At 31.8% G+C, this 21636-nt stretch overlaps 3 protein-coding genes across 3 annotated transcripts; 1 reads left to right on the top strand and 2 right to left on the bottom strand.

The window, feature by feature from the left end:
- Positions 1-777: 777 nt before the first annotated feature.
- Positions 778-6248, bottom strand: LOC140877944 (uncharacterized). Its single transcript, XM_073281545.1, has 13 exons — positions 6109-6248; positions 5734-5990; positions 5365-5539; positions 4701-4784; positions 4336-4577; positions 3478-3706; positions 3194-3358; positions 2779-2910; positions 2482-2595; positions 2179-2226; positions 1487-1565; positions 1224-1280; positions 778-1050 (listed from the first exon to the last, which is right to left on the bottom strand). The coding sequence occupies exons 2-13, from the start codon at positions 5928-5930 to the stop codon at positions 989-991; spliced, it is 1584 nt and encodes a 527-aa protein (XP_073137646.1). The 5' UTR covers positions 5931-5990; positions 6109-6248; the 3' UTR covers positions 778-988.
- A 6608-nt stretch (positions 6249-12856) lies between these two features.
- LOC140875541 (glutamate receptor 2.7-like) lies at positions 12857-17587 on the bottom strand. Its single transcript, XM_073279251.1, has 5 exons — positions 17202-17587; positions 14260-15569; positions 13853-14171; positions 13371-13768; positions 12857-13266 (listed from the first exon to the last, which is right to left on the bottom strand). Exons 1-5 carry the CDS (start codon positions 17476-17478, stop codon positions 12886-12888), a joined length of 2685 nt encoding a protein of 894 aa, XP_073135352.1. The 5' UTR covers positions 17479-17587; the 3' UTR covers positions 12857-12885.
- A 1405-nt stretch (positions 17588-18992) lies between these two features.
- Positions 18993-21636, top strand: LOC140875326 (protein DCL, chloroplastic). The gene is made up of 3 exons (XM_073278990.1): positions 18993-19501; positions 20050-20164; positions 21243-21636. The coding sequence occupies exons 1-3, from the start codon at positions 19122-19124 to the stop codon at positions 21417-21419; spliced, it is 672 nt and encodes a 223-aa protein (XP_073135091.1). The 5' UTR covers positions 18993-19121; the 3' UTR covers positions 21420-21636.

Here is a 21636-nt window from a genome sequence, read left to right as displayed (position 1 = left end):
TAGATTTATGGCAATTTTGTTTAAAATATTTTAATTTATCATTTGCCGTAGTATTATAGATTTATGGCAATTTTGTTTAAAATATTTTAAATTTAATTGAACTAACAATGTCGATTCACGACAACAAACATTTTATTACTTTATTTTTTAAAGAACTGCCATAATAAAAGGCCGTATCATTGGAACAAGTTGCCCAGTGTACTACAAGTGTCAAAAATTACCATTATTCTTTCCCAGTTTGCTTTCTTTCATTTTAAATCAAAACATACGTGTAACACGGACAATCAAATGCGAGGATGTTGATATTTTTTTTTTATTATTTTTGAAGAAGAAATACATTTTATAATAAAAGGAGCTTCTTCTTCTTTCTTTCTTTCTTTTTTCGAAATGAAATAATGAGCTTTTGACATGTTTTCAAAACAATATACATCGTTTCAGTCGTTTTTATTGCCATTGAAGTCCATTGTTTCCAATTCGATTTGTGCACGTGTTGACTCAATAAATTTAGTTTGCAAAAATAACGTGGATCAAACTTTTCTCCTAAAACAAAATTTGACCGAAGTTATTCTTCAAAATTTTCTCAACAAAAAAAACGTTCGCGACAGCCCAAAAATTTCGGATGCGACACAAAGAAAGTAGAATGCATTTATTAACCATATCTTGCACGAGAAAATGCAATCAAAATGAAAAATTAGAGCTTTGATTTAATGGTATTATTTCTTGGCTTGAATAACGTTCAAAGAATAGTTGGTTTTTTTTTTTTTTTTTTTGCAGATATAATATAATCAGAACTTCAATTTAACACACTCATTAGCTGTACATACAAAACAAACTTAAAAGAATGGTCCAAAATTGAATCAACCTGCAAATTGATTGATTTCTCTTTTTATACAGAAAAAAGCCGCTTCTTGCAGATAACATCAACACTCATTAAAGAATCAAAATCCTGTATAATGAAATCAAATTAAGGTAAGTATTTTTTTGTGTATCAAATCTGTGGTTTTGTGGGATCATCTTCGGCTATTACGTCGTCTTGAAGATCTATCTGACCTGCACGTCGGAAAAACAAAACACGATCAAGAATTGAAAGTACATTCAGCTCAGCCATCAAAATAAAGAAAAGTGAGGCTGGAAGATAATATTTTTTGAGTTAGAACGGCCATCTGTTAAAATCTACGAGGCTCGTGTGCCAACTTTGGAAAGAATTTGAAAAAACATCATACCAAATAAGGAAACCAAGGATCGGGGCTTTGAAGATTCATTTGAATTCACCTCTATCCCTGCATGATCACCAAAAGTGTCATGTAATATCCATAAGAAAAATGTGAAAATTAAACAATGATACAAGTCGGATTAGTAATCTTGAATTTGATATATGTCAGCAAACCAAATAGGGGTCTAGGAGTGTGAAGTATTGTTCAAGTCGGGATTCACTTATCGGCTCAATTCCAAGTGAAAAAACAATCAAACTTGAATTTTAGCGTACCTGCAGTGCCAGCTGATTTTATGATATCTGATTTCTTGTAAGTGTATCCAATAAAATTGGCATCTTTTGATGTTAACATCTGCTCAATGAAACCACATCGACAAAATGATTATTTGACTATCATTCTGTTAAAGAAAAGAAACCCTAAAACGATTCCTGATACAGACTCAGAATTTTGTAGTTCCTGTCGTGCATGGTATATCAGAAAGAAAGTATCAAAAAACACAAGGAAAAAGTTGACATTTTTCCAAACTATAGTTTTCCATATGGCATCTTATTTTTCTATCTAGCACCATATAGACAGTGTTTCAATAAAAAATACATTCTTTCACACACAAATACATAAAATCTCTCAAAAGAGAAACTAGTATCTTATTGAATCCGGCCACACACACACACACACATATAAATATTTATACGGCCACACATATTTGAAAATACCAATTTGTAGAGAAAATTTGATGTGCCAGCTTAACAATTTATGACAACAAGATTATGCATGAAGCTATATCATTACTTCGTTTATATATATAAACATACCACAAGTGTTGTGGTAGACTAATCTCATAGATCTCTTGTAAAGTATGCCAAATATATGTAACGATTCAAAACAAAGCCAATAATTTTCTGATCTCCTTATTGTTTCAGATTAACCGGTGCCGCAATAAAAATGGTAAAGATAGCACTTTTACCTTCCTCCAAGGTCCTACTCTTGGTGCCGTAGATGGTGGATTTTCACCCTGATTAAGAGCCATTAAGACACAAAGAATTAAAAAAAAAAAATTCACATTGACAAAAGTATAAACTCGTTAAAAGCTACAAAACAGAGAAAAGCTCTGGAATTGTAAAGTAAATGAAAACAACAGCTTGTTGAAATGGCCAAGAAACTCAAAAAGATTGGGATTTCCACATTGTAGCTACAATGTCATTAACTGCTCTTCCAAACTAAGTACTATAATAAAAAATATAAATAAAAATTGACTTTGAGTACTTACTTCCTCGAATTTCTCAAAGTTCTGTGTGTCCAAATCTCCATTAACAGTAGGCTTGTATGCAGCTTCAGTTTCATAAAGTGCATCCCATTTGATCCCTCTGAACCAAGGATGTGCCTGAAATTAAAAATAACCAATGAAAAATTTATACATTAAAACATTACTTAAACTAGACCATTAAAAACTTAAAAGTATCAATAAGGATGAATATGATTTTCTCGACTCCGTTTCATGAAACAAGAAATTAATCCAAGTTACTAAGGCATCTTTCCTCTGGGTATACGTTCATGCATGCCATACCTTTATTTCATCTACGCCTCTGGTCCCCAATCTTTTATCAACATCACACAGCAAATGACAGATCAGATCCCTTGCTTCATCTGAGATTTTGGGTTCTTCAGGGAATTTTAAGCATGTTTTCCAATTTATAATCTGATAAAAAGATGAGTAAAACATTTAAATGAAACAGAGAGATGCATTAAAATTGCTAACTAAATTATTGAGGCAATTTCTAACTTTTCATATCAGCAGCGCGTAGCCAAATGTGCATCTGGATTAAAGATCTAAATCAATTAAGATTGTTTGAATATTTTTTTAGTCAATGAATTTGGAGTTCAACTCTCTTCCAATTTAAGTTTCATTATGAATAAAATATAATGAATTTCAGATTCTTAAATTCTCACTTTCAAAAAATCCATCACTAAGTTCAGTATACCTTACGGCATGTCATTCGGGGGTCATCAGAACAAAAGGGAGGATAGCCTACGAGCATCTCATACATTATTGCCCCCAAAGACCACCAGTCACACTCCATTCCATATCCTTTTTTCAATAAAACTTCAGGTGCCATGTAATCCAGGGTCCCAACTGTAGAATATGCCTGCACAGAGAGGATGTGTATTATGCCCTAATACTGAACACCACATCTTAAGTTATAAAAAGATATGACTAGTTAAGAAGGGGATAAATACCCTAAAAATTAAACAAAAGAAAGTATACCAAGGCACGACGATTGCGTTTCCATTGTTGTAACTGCTCTTTTGCCATTAACCAAGGAGCATTATTAGCGCCAACGCGCCCTTCTTTCTCGGTTTCAGGATCTTGATAAGTAAGATCTTCGTCTTCTAACAATGATGAATATTTATTTTCCAGTGGCTTGCACAAGCCAAAATCAGATAGCTTTAGGTGTCCGTTTCTGTCCAATATCAGGTTGTCTGGTTTGATATCCCTGCAAGCAGAATAATTTTGGAGTGGGTTAATGTATTCACATTATACAGCAAAAATCGGTGAACCAAAAGTTCAGGGATAACAGGGATACATAAGCAATCAATCATTGAGCTCAATTGGCTTCAAATTGTCCATCCTTCATAATGCCAAGAACATGACTAATGCTATGTAGGAAGAGTTAACAAAAGAAATAAGGGCAATCAAGATATTGTTGTGGTTATATGATAATTTTTCTCTTCATAATCTGTAAAACTACAATTGAATGACTGGCGCATGATTACAACTGTTTAAATTGTGAAGGACAAAGGATAATGAAATATAACATCAACTTTGTTGCATAGTCAAAGATAAGATAACAAACGGATAGTGCAGCAGACATAACTTCACGTCTTATTACAAGTCACTAAACAAAACAAAATTACTTGTCTTTGCACTCAATCGTAAAAAACTTTTAAATCTTTTCAAAACGATAAATTTATCATATGCAAAAAAATACTTCATCTTGATAAAAGACCAAACCTTTCTATTTCTTGCCTAAATTTAATTTTCTTCAGAGTAAACGCAATCCATATAGCAAACTTCCTTAGTAGAATTCGTCAAAAGTTTCAAATAAAGGTAATCCACACATACCTGTGAACATAACTATGCTGGTGAATTGAATGAATAGCAAGAATGCTCTCTGCCATGTAAAACCGGGCAACATCCTCGGAAAGGATATCCTCTCGCATCAGTAAGGTCATAATGTCACCACCGGGTAGATATTCCATGATAAGATATAAAAACTCGGAATCTTGGAAAGAATAATAGAGCTTCACTATGCACCTACTATCAACCTCCACAAGCAGATTCCTCTCAGACCGTACATGCTCAACCTACAGAGTATAATCCAACAATTATCACTAATCAATGTGCAAATTGTTATTCTACAATAACATTCAGATCCACTAGTTTCAACTATGATTTATTCAATTTCAACTATTTGTCTGCCTTCATACCTGTCCACGGCTAAGCATCTCTGATTTCTTCAATTTCTTCATTGCAAATATTTCTCCAGTATTTTTTGCTCGGCATAATCTGACCTGCATTACCTCATCAAGTCACATAGTCGTACTCTAACATACAAAGCATGTTAAGCGCTCAACAAATGCTACAGTGTCAAAGCCATAGACATAAACTTGTCTTTGCAATACAGAAGTTGTTGTTGAGGGCACTAGACAGATACACATTAACCACGTGTTTTATTACAAGCTGGGAACATTTCAATCCATTTTTTATTATAGAAAAGTATCAACTCCAACAACTAAGTTAATTACAGTGTTTAGCTGGAATTTTCCAAAATCACAATGGAAAATTTGTTCTGATCAAATAAGATGTCCGTTGCCCGTTGTTTATTAATTGATATTACAAAGACAATCCTTCATGGTTGAACTGTATATCCGGAAAAAGTCGATCATTCTATTAATTCTACGAGGGAGTTTCACCACTACAGTTTGCTATAGTTATAATAATCCTGGTACAATAAGAAATGCGCGAGAGTTGTTTCTCTAAATTATTGAATTACATCTTCACTCTCCCATGAGTAGATTCATTCCAAATCAAGAACCCCGTATGGAATCTAAATTAAAAATCAAGATGCATCAAATGAAAACATCAACACACCTCACCAAATGCTCCTTTACCAATGATTGTCAACTGTTCAAAGTCATCGATCCCTACTTTATGCCTCTGCAATCTCATATATTCAGTTTCCCTTTTCTCCAAATTCCTCAACATTCTCTCTTCCTCCTCACTTGAGACCTGCTCTTCTTGTGCTCTTATTTGCAGTGCCCTCCTCCTAAAATGTCACACGTACAAACAGACACAAAAAACAATCAAACCAAACACCCTTTAACATTGATGGTTGTCACTACAATATCATCAGCATGATTATCAACTTTCTTAATCATTTTTTTAACAAACCCTTGAAGTGTTCAACTGAAAATCAAGCAATTTAGTGACAAAACAGAAGAAACAGCAGCAAGATTTCACCTTTCTCGGCGATCCTGCAAGCCCTGGAGGTGATTCTTGTAATGATTCTCGATGAACTGTTTGGCTGCGGCGGCTTTCTGACGGGTCACCGGCGAAGAAACCGACACATCGGGCTCTAAACAGAAACCCCGATCAGCCTGCAGCTTCATTTGCATACCCTCCATTCTCACCGGGCTAATTTCTCCATTGCCCTCCATTAATCTCAGATCAAGTGATTCGCAAAAATAGTTAACTTTAAGACCACCCACTTCTTTTTCCTTAAAAACAAGAGGATGTAATCAAGAAAAAAAGATACTTTGATGTGTGTAATAAATGAGAGGGGTTTGGTGGAAACTTTGAGAGTTAAATACTGGAGGCGATTACGAGGCAAAGTACCTTAAACAGGAAGAGAAAAAGTGACAAAATGGAAGCAGTTTCTTGATTTTTGTGCTTTCGACGACCGAGCGATGGATCCTGTTTGTGTTGTCATTACGTGTGTGATGCGGCTGTGAACTGGCAAAGTGTGCAAGCAAAGGTTTAGCTGTAAATCTGGCTGCTTTCTTGTTTAATTTTCAAGCTTAATTTGTATTATGAATGTTGAGTCAAGCAAATAAATGCTTTTTTTTTTCCTGATAGTATTTTATTTTTCGAAAGTGAATAATAGTTCTCAAATCCAAGTTTATTATTTCTAAAATGGAAATTCGACGTAATTTCAAGACAAACTATATCATAGATGTATTTTTAATATACAAAAACTCCTATAAAATTATCTCACGTTTTAATATCGATTTTTTACTCGACGAAAAAATTTTATTTTTTAATCTATATATGAATCAGATCAACCATCTATTGGATTCAAGAGACATACCATTTTTAATAAAACTATCACACTTTTTCCAATTTTAAAGACACGTTTCTTTTGGAAAAAGTTATTGAAACCAACAAATAGCAAAATATAACTGATTTTTTTGAAAGAGTTTTCCTGATATATTTTTGGAAACTATAAATTTAAGCTATTTAAATTAAATTGTAAGTAGTTGAAAGTGATCAACACCAACTAATTCTAAATTTGACCACACAAATGAAACCCTTAGTTTTGAATTAACAACGACCATTTGATTTTTAGTATCAAATAGATGATGGTACGGAGAGGGATTCAATTATGTAGGTCTTTTATATGGAATAATAGAGATTGTAGGGTGAAACAAATGGACTAGCCTCGTTTGCAAGCATGGTATGTATGTTTAGTCGACTTTTTTTCATAAATATTTTTGTTAAAAATTTAATTTAATATTTAAAAATAATGTTTACTTTTTTAACATAAACTGAATTTTTCATGTCAAAAAAAGGAAATCTAAAGAGAGTATTTTGTAGATTTTAAAAATGATATAAAGACACTATTTTATTTTATCCTCTATTATGATTCAAATATTATCTATTATCTATTATAAATATATGAGTTTCAATTGTGAATTTTCAAATTTGTCCTTATTTATCTTACATAATATTAATTAAATATTTTTGTCATTTTCAATGTATTTTTTGGTTTTTCCTTTCATTTTCAAGATTAGTTTAGAGTAATTAATTTTTTTTATTAATTGTTAACATTTAATTCATGTCTTAAATTATCTATTATCTATTATTCTATTATAAATATATGAGTTCTAATTGTTAATTTTCAAATTTGCCCTTATTTATCTTACATAATATTAAATAAATATTTTTGTCATTTCCAATGTATTTTTTGGTTTTCCCTTTCATTTTCAAGATTAGTCTAGAGTAATTAATTTTTTTTATTAATTGTTAACATTTAATTCATGTCTTAAATTATCTATTATTTATTATCTATCTATTACTATTATCTATTATCTATTATCTATTATAAATATATGATTTTCAATTGTGAATTTTTAAATTTGCCCTTATTTATCTTGCATAATATTAATTAAATCTATTACTATTTCTATTATAAATATATGAGTTTCAATTGTGAATTTTCAAATTTGTCCTTATTTATCTTACATAATATTAATTAAATATTTTTGTCATTTTCAATGTATTTTTTGGTTTTTCCTTTCATTTTCAAGATTAGTCTAGAGTAATTAATTTTTTTTATTAATTGTTAACATTTAATTCATGTCTTAAATTATCTATTATCTATTATCTATTATAAATATATGAGTTCCAATTGTTAATTTTCAAATTTGCCCTTATTTATCTTACATAATATTAAATAAATATTTTTGTCATTTCCAATGTATTTTTTGGTTTTCCCTTTCATTTTCAAAATTAGTCTAGAGTAATTAATTTTTTTTATTAATTGTTAACATTTAATTCATGTCTTAAATTATCTATTATCTATTATCTATCTATTACTATTATCTATTATCTATTATCTATTATAAATATATGATTTCCAATTGTGAATTTTCAAATTTGCCCTTATTTATCTTGAATAATATTAATTAAATCTATTACTATTATAAATATATGAGTTCCAATTGTGAATTTTCAGAGTTCCAATTGTTAATTTTTAAATTTGCCCTTATTTATCTTACATAATATTAAATAAATATTTTTGTCATTTCCAATGTATTTGTTGGTTTTCCCTTTCATTTTCAAGATTAGTCTAGAGTAATTAATTTTTTTATTATTATTATTACTATTATAAATATATGAGTTCCAATTGTGAATTTTCAAATTTGCCCTTATTTATCTTGCATAATATTAATTAAATCTATTCTATTACTATTATAAATATATGAGTTCCAATTGTGAATTTTCAAATTTGCCCTTATTTATCTTGCATAATATTAATTAAATATTTTTGTCATTTCCAATGTATTTTTTTGGTTTTTTCTTTTATTTTCTAGATTAGTCTATTATAAATATATGAGTTCCAATTGTGAATTTTTAAATTTACCCCTATTTATCTTGCATAATATTAATTAAATCTATTACTATTATAAATATATGAGTTTCAATTGTGAATTTTCAAATTTGCCCTTATTTATCTTGCATAATATTAATTAAATATTTTTGTCATTTTCAATGTATTTTTTTGGTTTTCCCTTTTATTTTCTAGATTAGTTTAGAGTAATTAATTTTTTTTATTAATTGTTAAGATTTAATTCATGTTTTAAATTAAAAAAAGTTATTAATTAATTATTAATTAATTAATCTATTACTATTAATAATATATGAGTTCCAATTGTGAATTTTCAAATTTGCCCTTATTTATCTTGCATAATATTAATTAAATATTTTTGTCATTTCCAATGTATTTTTTTGGTTTTCCCTTTCATTTTCTAGATTAGTCTATTATAAATATATGAGTTCCAATTGTGAATTTTCAAATTTACCCTTATTTATCTTGCATAATATTAATTAAATCTATTACTATTATAAATATATGAGTTCCAATTGTGAATTTTCAAATTTGCCCTTATTTATCTTGCATAATATTAATTAAATATTTTTGTCCTTTCCAATGTATTTTTTTGGTTTTCCCTTTCATTTTCTAGATTAGTCTAGAGTAATTAATTTTTTTTATTAATTGTTAAGATTTAATTCATGTTTTAAATTAAAAAAAGTTATTAATTAATTAATAATTAATTAATTAATTAATTATTAATCTATTATCTATTAAAAATATATGAGTTCCAATTGTGAATTTTCAAATTTGCTCTTATTTATCTTACATAATATTAATTAAATATTTTTGTCATTTTCAATGTATTTTTTGGTTTTCCCTTTCATTTTCTAGATTAGTCTAGAGTAATTAATTTTTTTATTAATTGTTAACATTTAATTCATGTCTTAAATTAAAAAAAAAAAGTTATTAATTAATTAATCTATTACTATATCAATTATCTATCTATGTAAGGTCTGAGGTGACGTGAGAAGAGATTCTCCAGCGTTGCGGGTTCGATCCTCGTGTGAAGCATATTTCTTGCTGAAATATTGTGTGGTATGCTCTGGGGGTTGGTCATGTTGCTTCCTCCTTCAGGTCTTTACCGCTCGTACACATCCCTCGATTTAACCTTCGCATGCGCCAATGAACCTCTGACTCATGTGGAATGGTGTCCCCTTCGTGGTCAACCTTTTTTTATATATATAATTGAGACAGATAAAAAATAAATGTATTTTAAATAAGTGAGACAAAGAGATCGAGTATGATTATGACTAAATTTCATGTGGATATTTGTATTACAATATAATACTTGGCTAATAGAATTAATTAATATTAATACTTATAAAATCGTAAAATATTGCGTGACAAAACTAAAAAAAGCACACTAAATTCAAATCGATTTTAAGTTAGACAAGTTATTCTTATATCTAAGTTACTTGAATGATTTATTATAAAAGTTTTTAACTTGTTTAAAATATGATTGTTCATCCTCTAAAAAAATATTTCTCTTCACATTTTTTAGTCTACTCAAATTTTTATTGCAAATAATATATTTAACATACTATTCTTAAAAATTATAAATTAATTATCACACTCATATATAAATGTTTTTATGGAATGTACAACAACATCTACTTTAAATGTATATAAAATTTAAAACAACTCAATTGGATTATTATTGAAGAAAATTAAGAATAAAAGCATATATTCGAGTCAAAAATTGAGATCGAACATTGTTGAGTTGTCAAATATCACGTCAGTAATTGAACTAACAATAGTCGAAAATTAAATGTTAGTGCACCAAAACCAAATTTGACAAATCAATTGACTAAAACTCAAATTTAGATAAGTTAATGAATCAAAAAAACACTTATCTAAAAAAGATTACTGTAGCAAGTTAATCTACAACAATTGTCTTATGATTAACATGGCTTATCAGAGAAAAAATAATACATTATTTTTATTTACTTTATCAATGAAAGATCAACTTTCATATCTAAATAATAGCTTTTAAATAAAGAAAAAATAGTTTTTTTTGTTCACTAACTTATTTAATATTATGATTTGGTCTACTAAGTTTACAAAGTATATTTTTGATATGCTAAATTTTAATTCGGTTATTTTAGGTCTAATTGGGTCAAATGCCCATTGAAAAATACTGACTTATAATAAAAAAATACTGACATGACGTAAAAATGCTGAAGTGAGATAGAACATTGTTGAATTGTTAAATATCAAGTCATCAATTGGACAAACAATAATTGAAAATTAAATGTGAGTGCACCATAACCAAATTTGACAACTCAATGGATTAAAACTCAAATTTGGACAAGTTAATGAATCAAAAAATCATTTTCCTGAAATAAATTACTGTTTTTTTCCTTAAAAATTAATATAAGTAAAATTATCATTTAACATAAATTGTTTAAGCTGAGATGCAATAATAGTCTCTAAGAACAATCGAAAAACGATGCTTATGATTTTGTAATATTTAAGATATTTGAATCGTATTGTTACCATCAACTATAAATTTTGGTAAAGCGATACGTATTCGGTCATACAATTAATATCAGAGTCAAGACCATAGTTTTGATTCACATTGATTGAAAGCACAATTGTTGATAAGGTGATTGTTTGAGTGCAATAATTGTCCTCTTGGGTTGAACAACTGAAATATGTATTTGTTTGAACTGTGATACGATCTAAAAGATTTGTATTACACAATTACCATCAACTATAGTTTTTAGTAAAACACAAATCTCTTGATCCTACGATTCCTACCGTTTGTAACAATATAAATATTTTACATTTTTCAATAAATATATAACATATGTTATTGCTTTAAAGTTAGCTTTAAAAAATAAAACTTAATGAATAAACATATAATATCACTAAAAAAACGTCTATCAGAAACTGACAAATATAACAAAAAAGAAAGTTAAATAGGTCATATGATCACTTCAGTAGCTAATTAAATATTGAATCATAGTTACTGAAGTTTGAACTGGCACCCTTAAAAAATATAATACTTGATTTTAACAAAACTAAATATTCAAAATTTGATAACTCCGATCACAATCAAATAAAATTGTTATTACGTGCAACGACGTATATTTAAATATTCATAGTTTTGAGCGCAGCCATATTTAATTCTTTTTGTATGTGTCATTAAAATCAATTTAGCTAGGTTGAGTACCCATGGTTAAAACTTATCATATATTAATTTAGTTGCTTCATTGCTATTCAATTTATATGGATGATGTCAATCCTTTCTCAGCATCTACTTTATGAGTTCCATGTAACAATCTTTTCAAATTCTTCTCAGTATATCTTTATACTCATACTTCGAATGAAAATAACATTAACTCGAGAAAATAACTCAAGAAGCTAGATGGATCATGTATGTTTATAATTGACACTTGATGAAACCATTACACCAACTCGATAATTTAGGTATCGAGATTGAACGATAAATGATATTTCGTGAACGATGAGATGATAATTGAAATTATTAGTCCATGCACGCGAAAATTCACGTGCATTAATAACATTAACTCGAGAAAATAATTCAAGAAGCTAGATGGATCATGTATGGTTATAATTGACACTTGATGAAACCATTACACCAACTCGATAATTTAGGTATCGAGATTGAACGATAAATAATATTTCGTGAACGATGAGATGATCATTAAAATTATTAATCCACGCACGCGAAAATTCACGTGCATTAATAGTTTATATTATATTTAAAAATAACGAATATTTTTTTATATTTTTAAATTGAAAAATATAATTGAAAGAGGGTAGTTATAAATAGTAAAATACATTTTTGTTAATTTGACCAAGATAATTATTCTAACAGGTTTCATGCATTATTACATAGTATGTATATATGTATAGATATAGAAATAACATAGCTATTTTTTTATTCAAAATATGATAAAATTTGAGTCAATCAACCCGTACCCCAAACGAGATTTAAATAGAATTACATTTATTAAAAAGGGAATTTACAAGCACACAATTTTCTTTTTCTTTTTCTTTTTCTTTTTCTTTTTCTTTTTCTAAAAACTTGTTAACATTCCCAAATTCAAACGTTACGATGCCAATGACGTTTATCTGATTTGTCACCCAGATCCCAGATATAAATTCGATCTCGAGTTAGAGACTCACTTCTAATAATCGTCTTTTTTAATATAAGACGAGATATCGTGTTCAATACTTATTTGTAATATAAAAGTAAAAAAAATAAAAAATCAAATGTTATGATTGGCATTCAATTGAATCTCCCTCACACCTTGTCCCACATTCTCCCCAACGATCTTCCCTCTGAGAATCAAAGCAGCAGCCCAACTGTAAATTCTGTTGGTAGCCATTGCTCCTCTAATGTTATTATACCAATGCATTTTCGCGAGCCGAGCAATGGCGACGAAGAGCGCCACCCCGATGCAGCATTCTAAAACAAGGAACAGCTTGGAGAATGGCCGATCGTCCAACGTTATATCGTCTCTGTTGTTGCCACATTTCGGAAAATCAGACAGTGTTTTCTCCTCGATTTTATTCACCTCTCCACTCTGTGTCACTTTCAGAATCGCCTCTGAGAAATCAGTAGCCAATGGTGAACCCTTTTGGAAAACCTGAGAGATTAGATAAAACAATCTGGATTCATTGGACTTGTAACACAAATGGTGAAAAATTCCAAGAAAATGAGTTGGATTTGCTTTCAGCGTTTTAATCTTACAAAGCCGAAGCCGCCTAGTTTGTAACTACGCTCTGCCGTGGCGTAGCCTTGGCAATACTTGGCGAGGAATACTTTGGCGTGGGGGGCGACGAAGAAAGCGGCTTTGATGTCACCATGATTGAAAGCGTTGGGATATTCATCGATGGAGTTGATTTTACGGATGTTTTCGGGTTTGAAGTCGAGGGCATTGATCAGATACCGGTCTATGAACGAGTTCCCGTTGCATCCGACGGGTGCATTTGTCTTGAGAAGGTAGTCCACGTCTAGGATCGATGGCTGGATTCTTGGAACTGTCATCAATGTACTTAATACAGCAGTAAAACTCGCTGCCACGACGACTACAAGAGCGATCCAGGCCGCCAGAACGAGCCTGGAAGCACCGTTTTCGATCCTTTCTCCTGAAAAATCAGAACGTTTTTTCAGCAGGAAGAATTAGTTTGGGATCTGTGTAATGTATTAGGCCGGATGGCGAATTGTCTTACTATATGAAAAGGACATGATACTGACTGAAAACCATAGAATGGAGCTGATCAGATCAAGAAAATGTCTTCCATGGAATTCGGTGTTGCCTGCAGCATATTCACTCAGCCAGATGATAGCTCCTGTTAGGAAACTCATGGCTCCATACCGGATCCACATCTTCTCGGTGAAGGCTTTAAACGCGATGAATTCGGACTCTTTTATGCTAGGTTCTGCTGTGACCACCATCTTTAGTCCAGAATCAATGTAAGGCTGTGTAAACACAGCGTATACGTATCGATCGGCCATTATTTCCGTGTCACCAACTGCTCCATCCAGGCTCTGTTATTCAGTTCATGAATCATTAGCGATTCTTTTGAAGGAGCAACGTCGCAACAAACACATTTTACAGATCAAGAAAAGGCGGTACCTTGTTGTGAACTGCAGCCAACATTTCGTCGTAAGTTCCAGGAAAGGGGATATATTCGAAGTACAGATGATAAGGCAGGTGCTGCACCGCGGCCTCGAAAACATCGATAGAAAATCCACTGATCACGGTTCTGTTCAGGTGCGGATCGAACAAAACCTTAACAAATTGGGGGAATGCACCCTTAGCTGGAACTCCTATCCTCAATGGTCTCTCTTTGCTGCCCATAGTCCATCCCTTTGGAACAGCAAGTTCACCGCCTGGCCAGTAAATCGAATGCAATCCTGTCACGACTTCGTCCCCTGATCTCATCTCTTTCCCGTCGAGTTCGGTTACATCTGCCACGAAACCATATCCAGGTGACCAAAATGCTGCATCTTTATAGCTCCTTCCAATCACATTAACAATCTGAAAAACTGGCTTTCGCTTAAGTAAGCTGTTCTTGAAACTTATCCTTCCACTTAACCCTTCAAAATCACTTGACAGAATCTGATTATCCAACTCTGCCGCATGATCAATCTTTCCTTCTGATTTTACCGCGGCATTGGCCAAGACGCGAACTGCGTCATAAGCACGAAGAGCATATAAACTCGGGTTGGAGTTTTCTTCTTCTGGATATTCTTTACTGTATTTTATCCTAAACCTCTTACCAAATTCTCTAACATGTTCATTGGTATCGACAAAATATGTCTTTAATCCAACCACACCTTGCATATTCTTTACAACATAGAAATCAAGAGAATCAAGAACATTTCCAACCTGATCTGATACAATCCACACATACTGTGTTTCCATCATTCCCAACAGATTCGCCTTCTCAAACATAATCTTGGCGAACTCGACAGAAGCTTGCATGACCACAAAGACCTTAACATCCATGTTTTTTAGCTTCAGCAGCTCATTTTCCATCAACAGTCCGGGGTCTAACAGAGAAGAAACAGAAGGGAAAGCTAAATGGTAATCGACCGATGAATCGACGGCCTGCAATGCATCCGAGAGGAGAGTTGTGGCCCTGTAATCAGCAGAGAAGTGGTTGCCTTCTTCGTTTATGGTTATCACCTTTCGCCACCCGAAATGGCCGACGATTGCGGCAATGCTTTGCATTTTATAGGTGATGGAGGCACTGATCTGGATGAAGAATGGAGTAAAATTTGATGGGGCTTGTTCTGAAACTGAAGATGTGGGAGATATGGAGATGATGGGAATGCTGCTGCCTGTATGTCTATGGATTAACTGTGAAACAAATGTTGCTTCTTGCTGTGTTAGTGTTCCGAGGATGGCATCAACATGCTTGTGGCTTATCAGCTCAATGGCTGAATTTTGGAGAACAATATAAGCATAAGTGGAACTGAGACCATTCATTTGATATATAAAAATGAAAAAGTCTAATTTTTTTAGTGAGAATAATAAATATTTGTTTATCTCACAGAATTTTAAATTAAACGTTCTAAAATTTACAACTTTTTTTTAAGCTTTATTTTTGAATGTGAAAACTCAATGAGTTAAAACCGCAGGTTTTCAAAGTGAGACCGGACCAATCGGTTTGACCGAAAACCGATCATAGGTTCAGGCTGGAAATAACTTAAAAAACCGTTTTTACGGTCAAAACGATCAAGAATTGGTCAGACCAATCAAGAATCAAAAAATCGATTCAACCGGTTGAACCACTTTATTGATTTTTTTTATTTTTTTGAAAAATTAATTTTTATTTTTTTAAAATTTAAATTTAATATTTTTTATGCAGATAAATGATTATTTGAAATGCGTACTTCATTAAAAATATTATTTTAATATATTATTCATTATATTATCTTACTATATTATTAAAGTAGAAACTCTTTAATTAACAATTTTTTAATTAATTGGTGAAGCTTTATTTGAAATTACCATTATCTCATAACTTAATTTTTAATAAAACCAAAATTTTTGGGCAAAATAGTCAGTTTATAAGGTTTCCTCTTTTCTAGCCATTAAAAGCTCACTTTGTGCCTTTTGATATTATTTTATTTACAAATATGACATTCATTTTATAGAATATATATTTGTTTAGAAAAACGTTATATTTTATTTTTTTAATTTTTTAATTTATTATTTATTGTCTTTTAAAAAAATGAAATGTACGCACGCAACGCGTGTAACGAAATACTAATATTATATAAACGATTTTCTGGTTCAACCTTCCGGTTAAAATAGTTCGACCGATTAGACCATTTTTTTAAAGATGGACCGGTTCGATCACTTACCCAGTTATCAAAACATTAGAATTAAATCATTAGCTATAGGGGTGTTCAAAAACCTAATGGTTTGGATAGGCTTTCAGTTAATTATGGCTTGAATTTGTTTCAAATTAATCAAACTTTTAAAAAAAATCAGTTTGGTTCAAACAAACTGAGAAAATTGGGGAAATGGACATGACCAACCAATTTTTTTTTATAAAAAAATTGACCTTCTTTTTGTTTTTTTTTTTTGATATGAAAACCCGCAACCGCTACCTTTCGATGCGCTCTCGTGTATATTTGAAACACATTGGAAGAGGTCATTTTTAAAATAAAATAAAATTGTTGGCGAGGTTATATTTAAAAAAAAAAAAAAAGTGGAAAAAGGGAAACCAATCCAAGCCGATTAAATTAATATAAAAACTTGTGTAATAAATTTTGTTAATTTATAATTTATTGTGATTTTTTCCAGGATATAATCATATAAAACAATTTTATTTGATTATCATTTTATAATATATTAATATATTATCAGTAAGCTAAGTAAATTACATTGAGAATTTACTTCACATGATAAGTGACAATTTTACAGTACGATATTGGAAATTTCCGACGAAATTAATTTGTTGAACTTGAACATACCAATCAACTGATTATATATAATCCAAGTCTAATTAATAAACATGAACGATGATCGCTAAATATATATATATATATATCAGTACGTACCCGTAGAAGCCGCCGAGTTCCCACGCGAATCTCCGAAATGAAGAGCAAAGTGGTGTGAACAATGGCGGAAGTGATCCTTTACAGCCATTTCAATGGCGGTCTTCTGCTCTCTCCCGACTCTGGAATTCCCATCAATCACCACTCCAAGACCCCCCTTCAGTACTGGAACACATGAAGAAGAAGAAGAAGAAGAAGAAGAAGAATATGCTTCGGATCCCACAAATGATAAAACCCACACAAAACTAGACATCAAGAAGACCACCAAGGCACAAGCCATGTTAATTAATTAATTTGTCGCTAGCTGCCGAGACTTCTGATGAATATATATATATATATGATATCTACTTGTGGAGAAAATATTAATTATCATGAACACTAAATTAAATGTTCTTTCGTTAAACTAAATATATATAACTAGCTAGGGTTGACTTTTGAATAATATTTGCGCGACTTTGTCAACTTGTTTTAAAATGTATGGTGTAAAATAATTCATAACTGAGGTAGTTCAAGAAGAAAACTGATGTTTAAAGTTACCGGTCGGGCATGTATTTATTTGAGTTGGGAAGGTGGTTTATTATTATATACGCTTGATTTTCGAACTCATCGCGTTTTTAAATCGAAATTTTTGTGTCAAATAAACTATAAACTGTGGGTGAATTAATTCGTACTTTCGAGTCAGCTTTTATTATATATGTACGTGAGTTTTTCATTATTTTTTTTTTCTTTTGGGCATTGTTACATTTTTTGCTTATAAGACATTGGCTGGATTTTTTTTTTCGACGTAAATATCATGAAATCTTTTGAATATGTTGGCCCTCTAGAGATTCCAAGAAAAATTGAGAACGAAGAAAAAAAATACGTTCAACGTCTTTTGATTGGACTATATTTTTTCGTTGACTTCACTGGTAAGATGTTAATCGAAGTTAAGTAATATTGAAGCCAAGCGAAGCACTGTGGTTAGGTTAGGTGCGTTAGAATAAATTATACATTCAGGAAAAAAAAAATTTGAAGGCTGAACTCGGAAGGGTTATGCTACATGTATATTTAAAACTGTAAAAACGGATTGGTGGGATGAGCCAATCCATAACCCATCAAAATCCGCCAGTTGACTGGGTGGGGCGGCCCACTATTTAGGGGATTGGGAAATTATCAATCTAATCCATCTACTTGGCAGTGTGAGGCGGCGACCAGCCAATTTTTAGTTATATTTGGTGGGTTGGCCCGCAACCCACCACAACCCACCGCTTGGCGGGGCAGGGAGACCCGGTCCGGCCCACCATTTAGACGGGTTGAAAATTTATCAATCCAACCCGCCTATATAACGAGGGGTGGACCAACCCAACAAGTTCAACCCACTTAGACAGCTTCATGTATATTGAGGTTTTCAGGTATGTATATTGAGTTTTTCAGGTTGAATTACACATTGTACTTGAATTATCAACTATCATAAATATACTTTTATATTAAAAAAAATATCAAATAAAGTACATGGATAATTTTATAATTTAAAATCGAATGTCTAACTCATTTCGTAATCCAACGTGTAATTTATACAATATATTCATATGAATGGCACAAAACTTGAAAATATTAATGTCACATAGATAAATATCGGTATCTGGCGTCATGTCGACCAAAAATATAAGATTTAAAATAATAATTAAAAAAAAAACCTTAAAAGGCCAGTCGGCCAGACACTAAATTTGAATTTTTTTTGACAATATCGGGTCGGATTATTTTAAAGACCAGACCCGTGCCCGTCTTCCAAAATCCAGCCCGCGAAACGAAGTATCTCATTCTATCTTCTACACTTCGCAGCTAAACGGAGTTGTGAAGAGTGAAAAATATGAACAAAATGATTGATTCGAAGAATATTGTTGGAGAATAATTCTAATTATTCCCATCAATTCATTTCATCAAATGGCTTTAATTCATTCTTCAAATTCGCCACAAATTTGTTCTTTTCACGGGAAACCCATCTCGCGTATCTTCGTTTTACCACCATTGTCATTATCTTTTCCATTTTACAGCACAAGATTGCCAGTGAACTTTGCAGCAAAGACCGAACCCGATGGAGGCGGTGCGGTTCGAAGCAGCGCGGAGGCGATTGCTTATGGGTCTCCGAGGAAACGCGCGGCATCGCCCGCGGCCGACGAGGAACCGGAGAAGGAATATTCCGATGATATGAGTGACAAGAAGTCCGATGGAGATGGTGACACGTGGGTGGATTGGGAAGACAAGATTTTGGAGGATACTGTACCACTCGTGGGCTTTGTCAGAATGATCCTTCACTCTGGAAGGTATGAAATTTCATTTTCCCCCTTTTATGGGAGCTTTCTTTTATTATATATTATATATATCTATATCTATAATTTTTTTGTTAACGAAATATGCATGACAATTGTCTGAGGTGCTATTTTTAGTTCTTTTTCTTTTCTTTTCTTTTTTGGCGGCTAGAACTACTATTTATAATGGTAGGAAATTTGATTGATCAGTTCTAACGTTGGGCCTATAATTTGTATTATTGTCTGGGGATTTATGCTCACGTCTTGTTTTTTGAAGAAGAGGAATTTGGTAGTCGTATTGGTTGAAATTGAAGTTGTTCAATTGCTTGATGCTGAGGCATAGTGGCCGGCTTCAAGTTTTTAAGAAAATAAGTCTGAATTATGAATTTGATTTCAAGTTGGATCTCATTTTGATTCTTGGGTGTAATATGCATATGTGGCTCCCATTGATTCACCGTGCTCGTGATAGCTGGTGTGAGTTTATAAAGCTTTTGCTTTACATCGATTTGGTTATTAACATTTTTATGAACTAAACTTATTTTTATTGATTTAATTTTTTGAAGATACGCAAACGGTAATAGGTTGAGTCCAGAACACGAGAAAACTATTCTTGAGAGGTTGCTTGCTTATCATCCAGAATATGCGAAGAAGATTGGATGTGGAGTTGATTATATCACGGTTGCTTTCTCTTCCCATCTCTGTGTGTTTGCTGTTTCAAAGTACATTTTATTGGCTTTTTGTATCATCAGATCGAGTTTGTCAAAATCAATAGGGGCAAATTTACGATAACAAATAGTGATATATACTTTTCAATATCCCTTTGGAGGAATTATCTAAATGTAGTTGATGTCATTTTTCCAGCAAAGCAGAGGTATAACTTATAAGTTTGTTTATTTGATACAGATACCGAGTATTGAAGATAGAAGTACTAGTTTTTATAGTTTTAAATTTATACTTTCTATTTCCGTAGCATTTTCCTTTTGAGAAACTAGCTTTTGTGCTTCCGGGATGCAATTATTGAAATAATAAGTACTATTTTGAAGGGATTCTGCTGTGCTTAGCTTTTCTTTTAAAGGACCGGTTGCGCATCAACCATCATCAACTGATCATTGTGATAATATGCATGAGATACTTGATAACTTGCCATCTTGTCTAGTGTTACCATGTTTCCCTTCTTAAGCATATGATGATACATTTAGGTTACCTTTCTCACAAAGGAGCAACTGATAAGTGCCAATGAATGTCTAATACATTGTAATAAAAATGAACATTGAAAAATGTATGGCATGGCCAATGGGAAACGACGGGAGTTACAATGGGAACGGTGTATTTTTCTTCTTATTTTCTTTGGTCTTTGTCTGCTCTCTAAAGTGTAGCTTGAAGTGAGTGAAAACTGGTTCTTTTGATGGTTGGAATTAAATAACTGTAAGATGTTAAAGGTACTTTCTTAACATTAAACAAAAAAAAAACCCGGTAAACTAGATAATCGACATGTGAAAAACTGGTAACTTGTAACTTTACCGAATGCCTTTAAGATTCAATGAAAAGCAGAGTTAACACAGGGAATGCATGAAGCTAAAGACTTCCTTTCGGGATCATTTCAATCAAATAGTTGCATTCTTCGTATCTGGGAGTTCCACTGTTGTATTTCAATGAAAGCTGCTTTGTTCACATTCACACACTTAGGCATGTATTATCTCTCGTGCTTCGATGTCAATCGGTGGTTGATGCAGATATTTTCTCATCTACTTCACAGATTGGGTACCATCCTGATTTTGGAAGCTCCAGATGTTTATTCATAGTTCGAAAGAATGGGGAATTGGAAGACTTCTCCTATTGGAAATGCTTGAAGGGTCTGATCAGAAAAAAGTATCCTCTGTATGCAGATAGTTTTATTCTTAGGCATTTTCGGAGGCGTAGACGTAATGACTGAAAGGAAAGCTCATAAACCGGTACTTGCCTTGTCCGCTGCGCCAAAAAATTTTTTGTCATTAATTTCATATATCTTAAACTCTTGTATTTGCATGTTACACTCGAAGAACTTAAGTCGCTGGATTATTGTATCGGTTTGAAATAGATCCTTCTTGTATAAACATTAGTATTCACTTATTTGACAAAATACATGCTTTGTATTGTTTGTTCTAAGACAC

This window comes from Henckelia pumila, chromosome 1 (genome assembly GCF_033568475.1).
Source record: "Henckelia pumila isolate YLH828 chromosome 1, ASM3356847v2, whole genome shotgun sequence".
Taxonomy (NCBI): domain Eukaryota; kingdom Viridiplantae; phylum Streptophyta; class Magnoliopsida; order Lamiales; family Gesneriaceae; genus Henckelia; species Henckelia pumila.
Note: the sequence above shows the minus strand (reverse complement) of the source record. Positions and strands in the feature narration are given on the sequence as shown.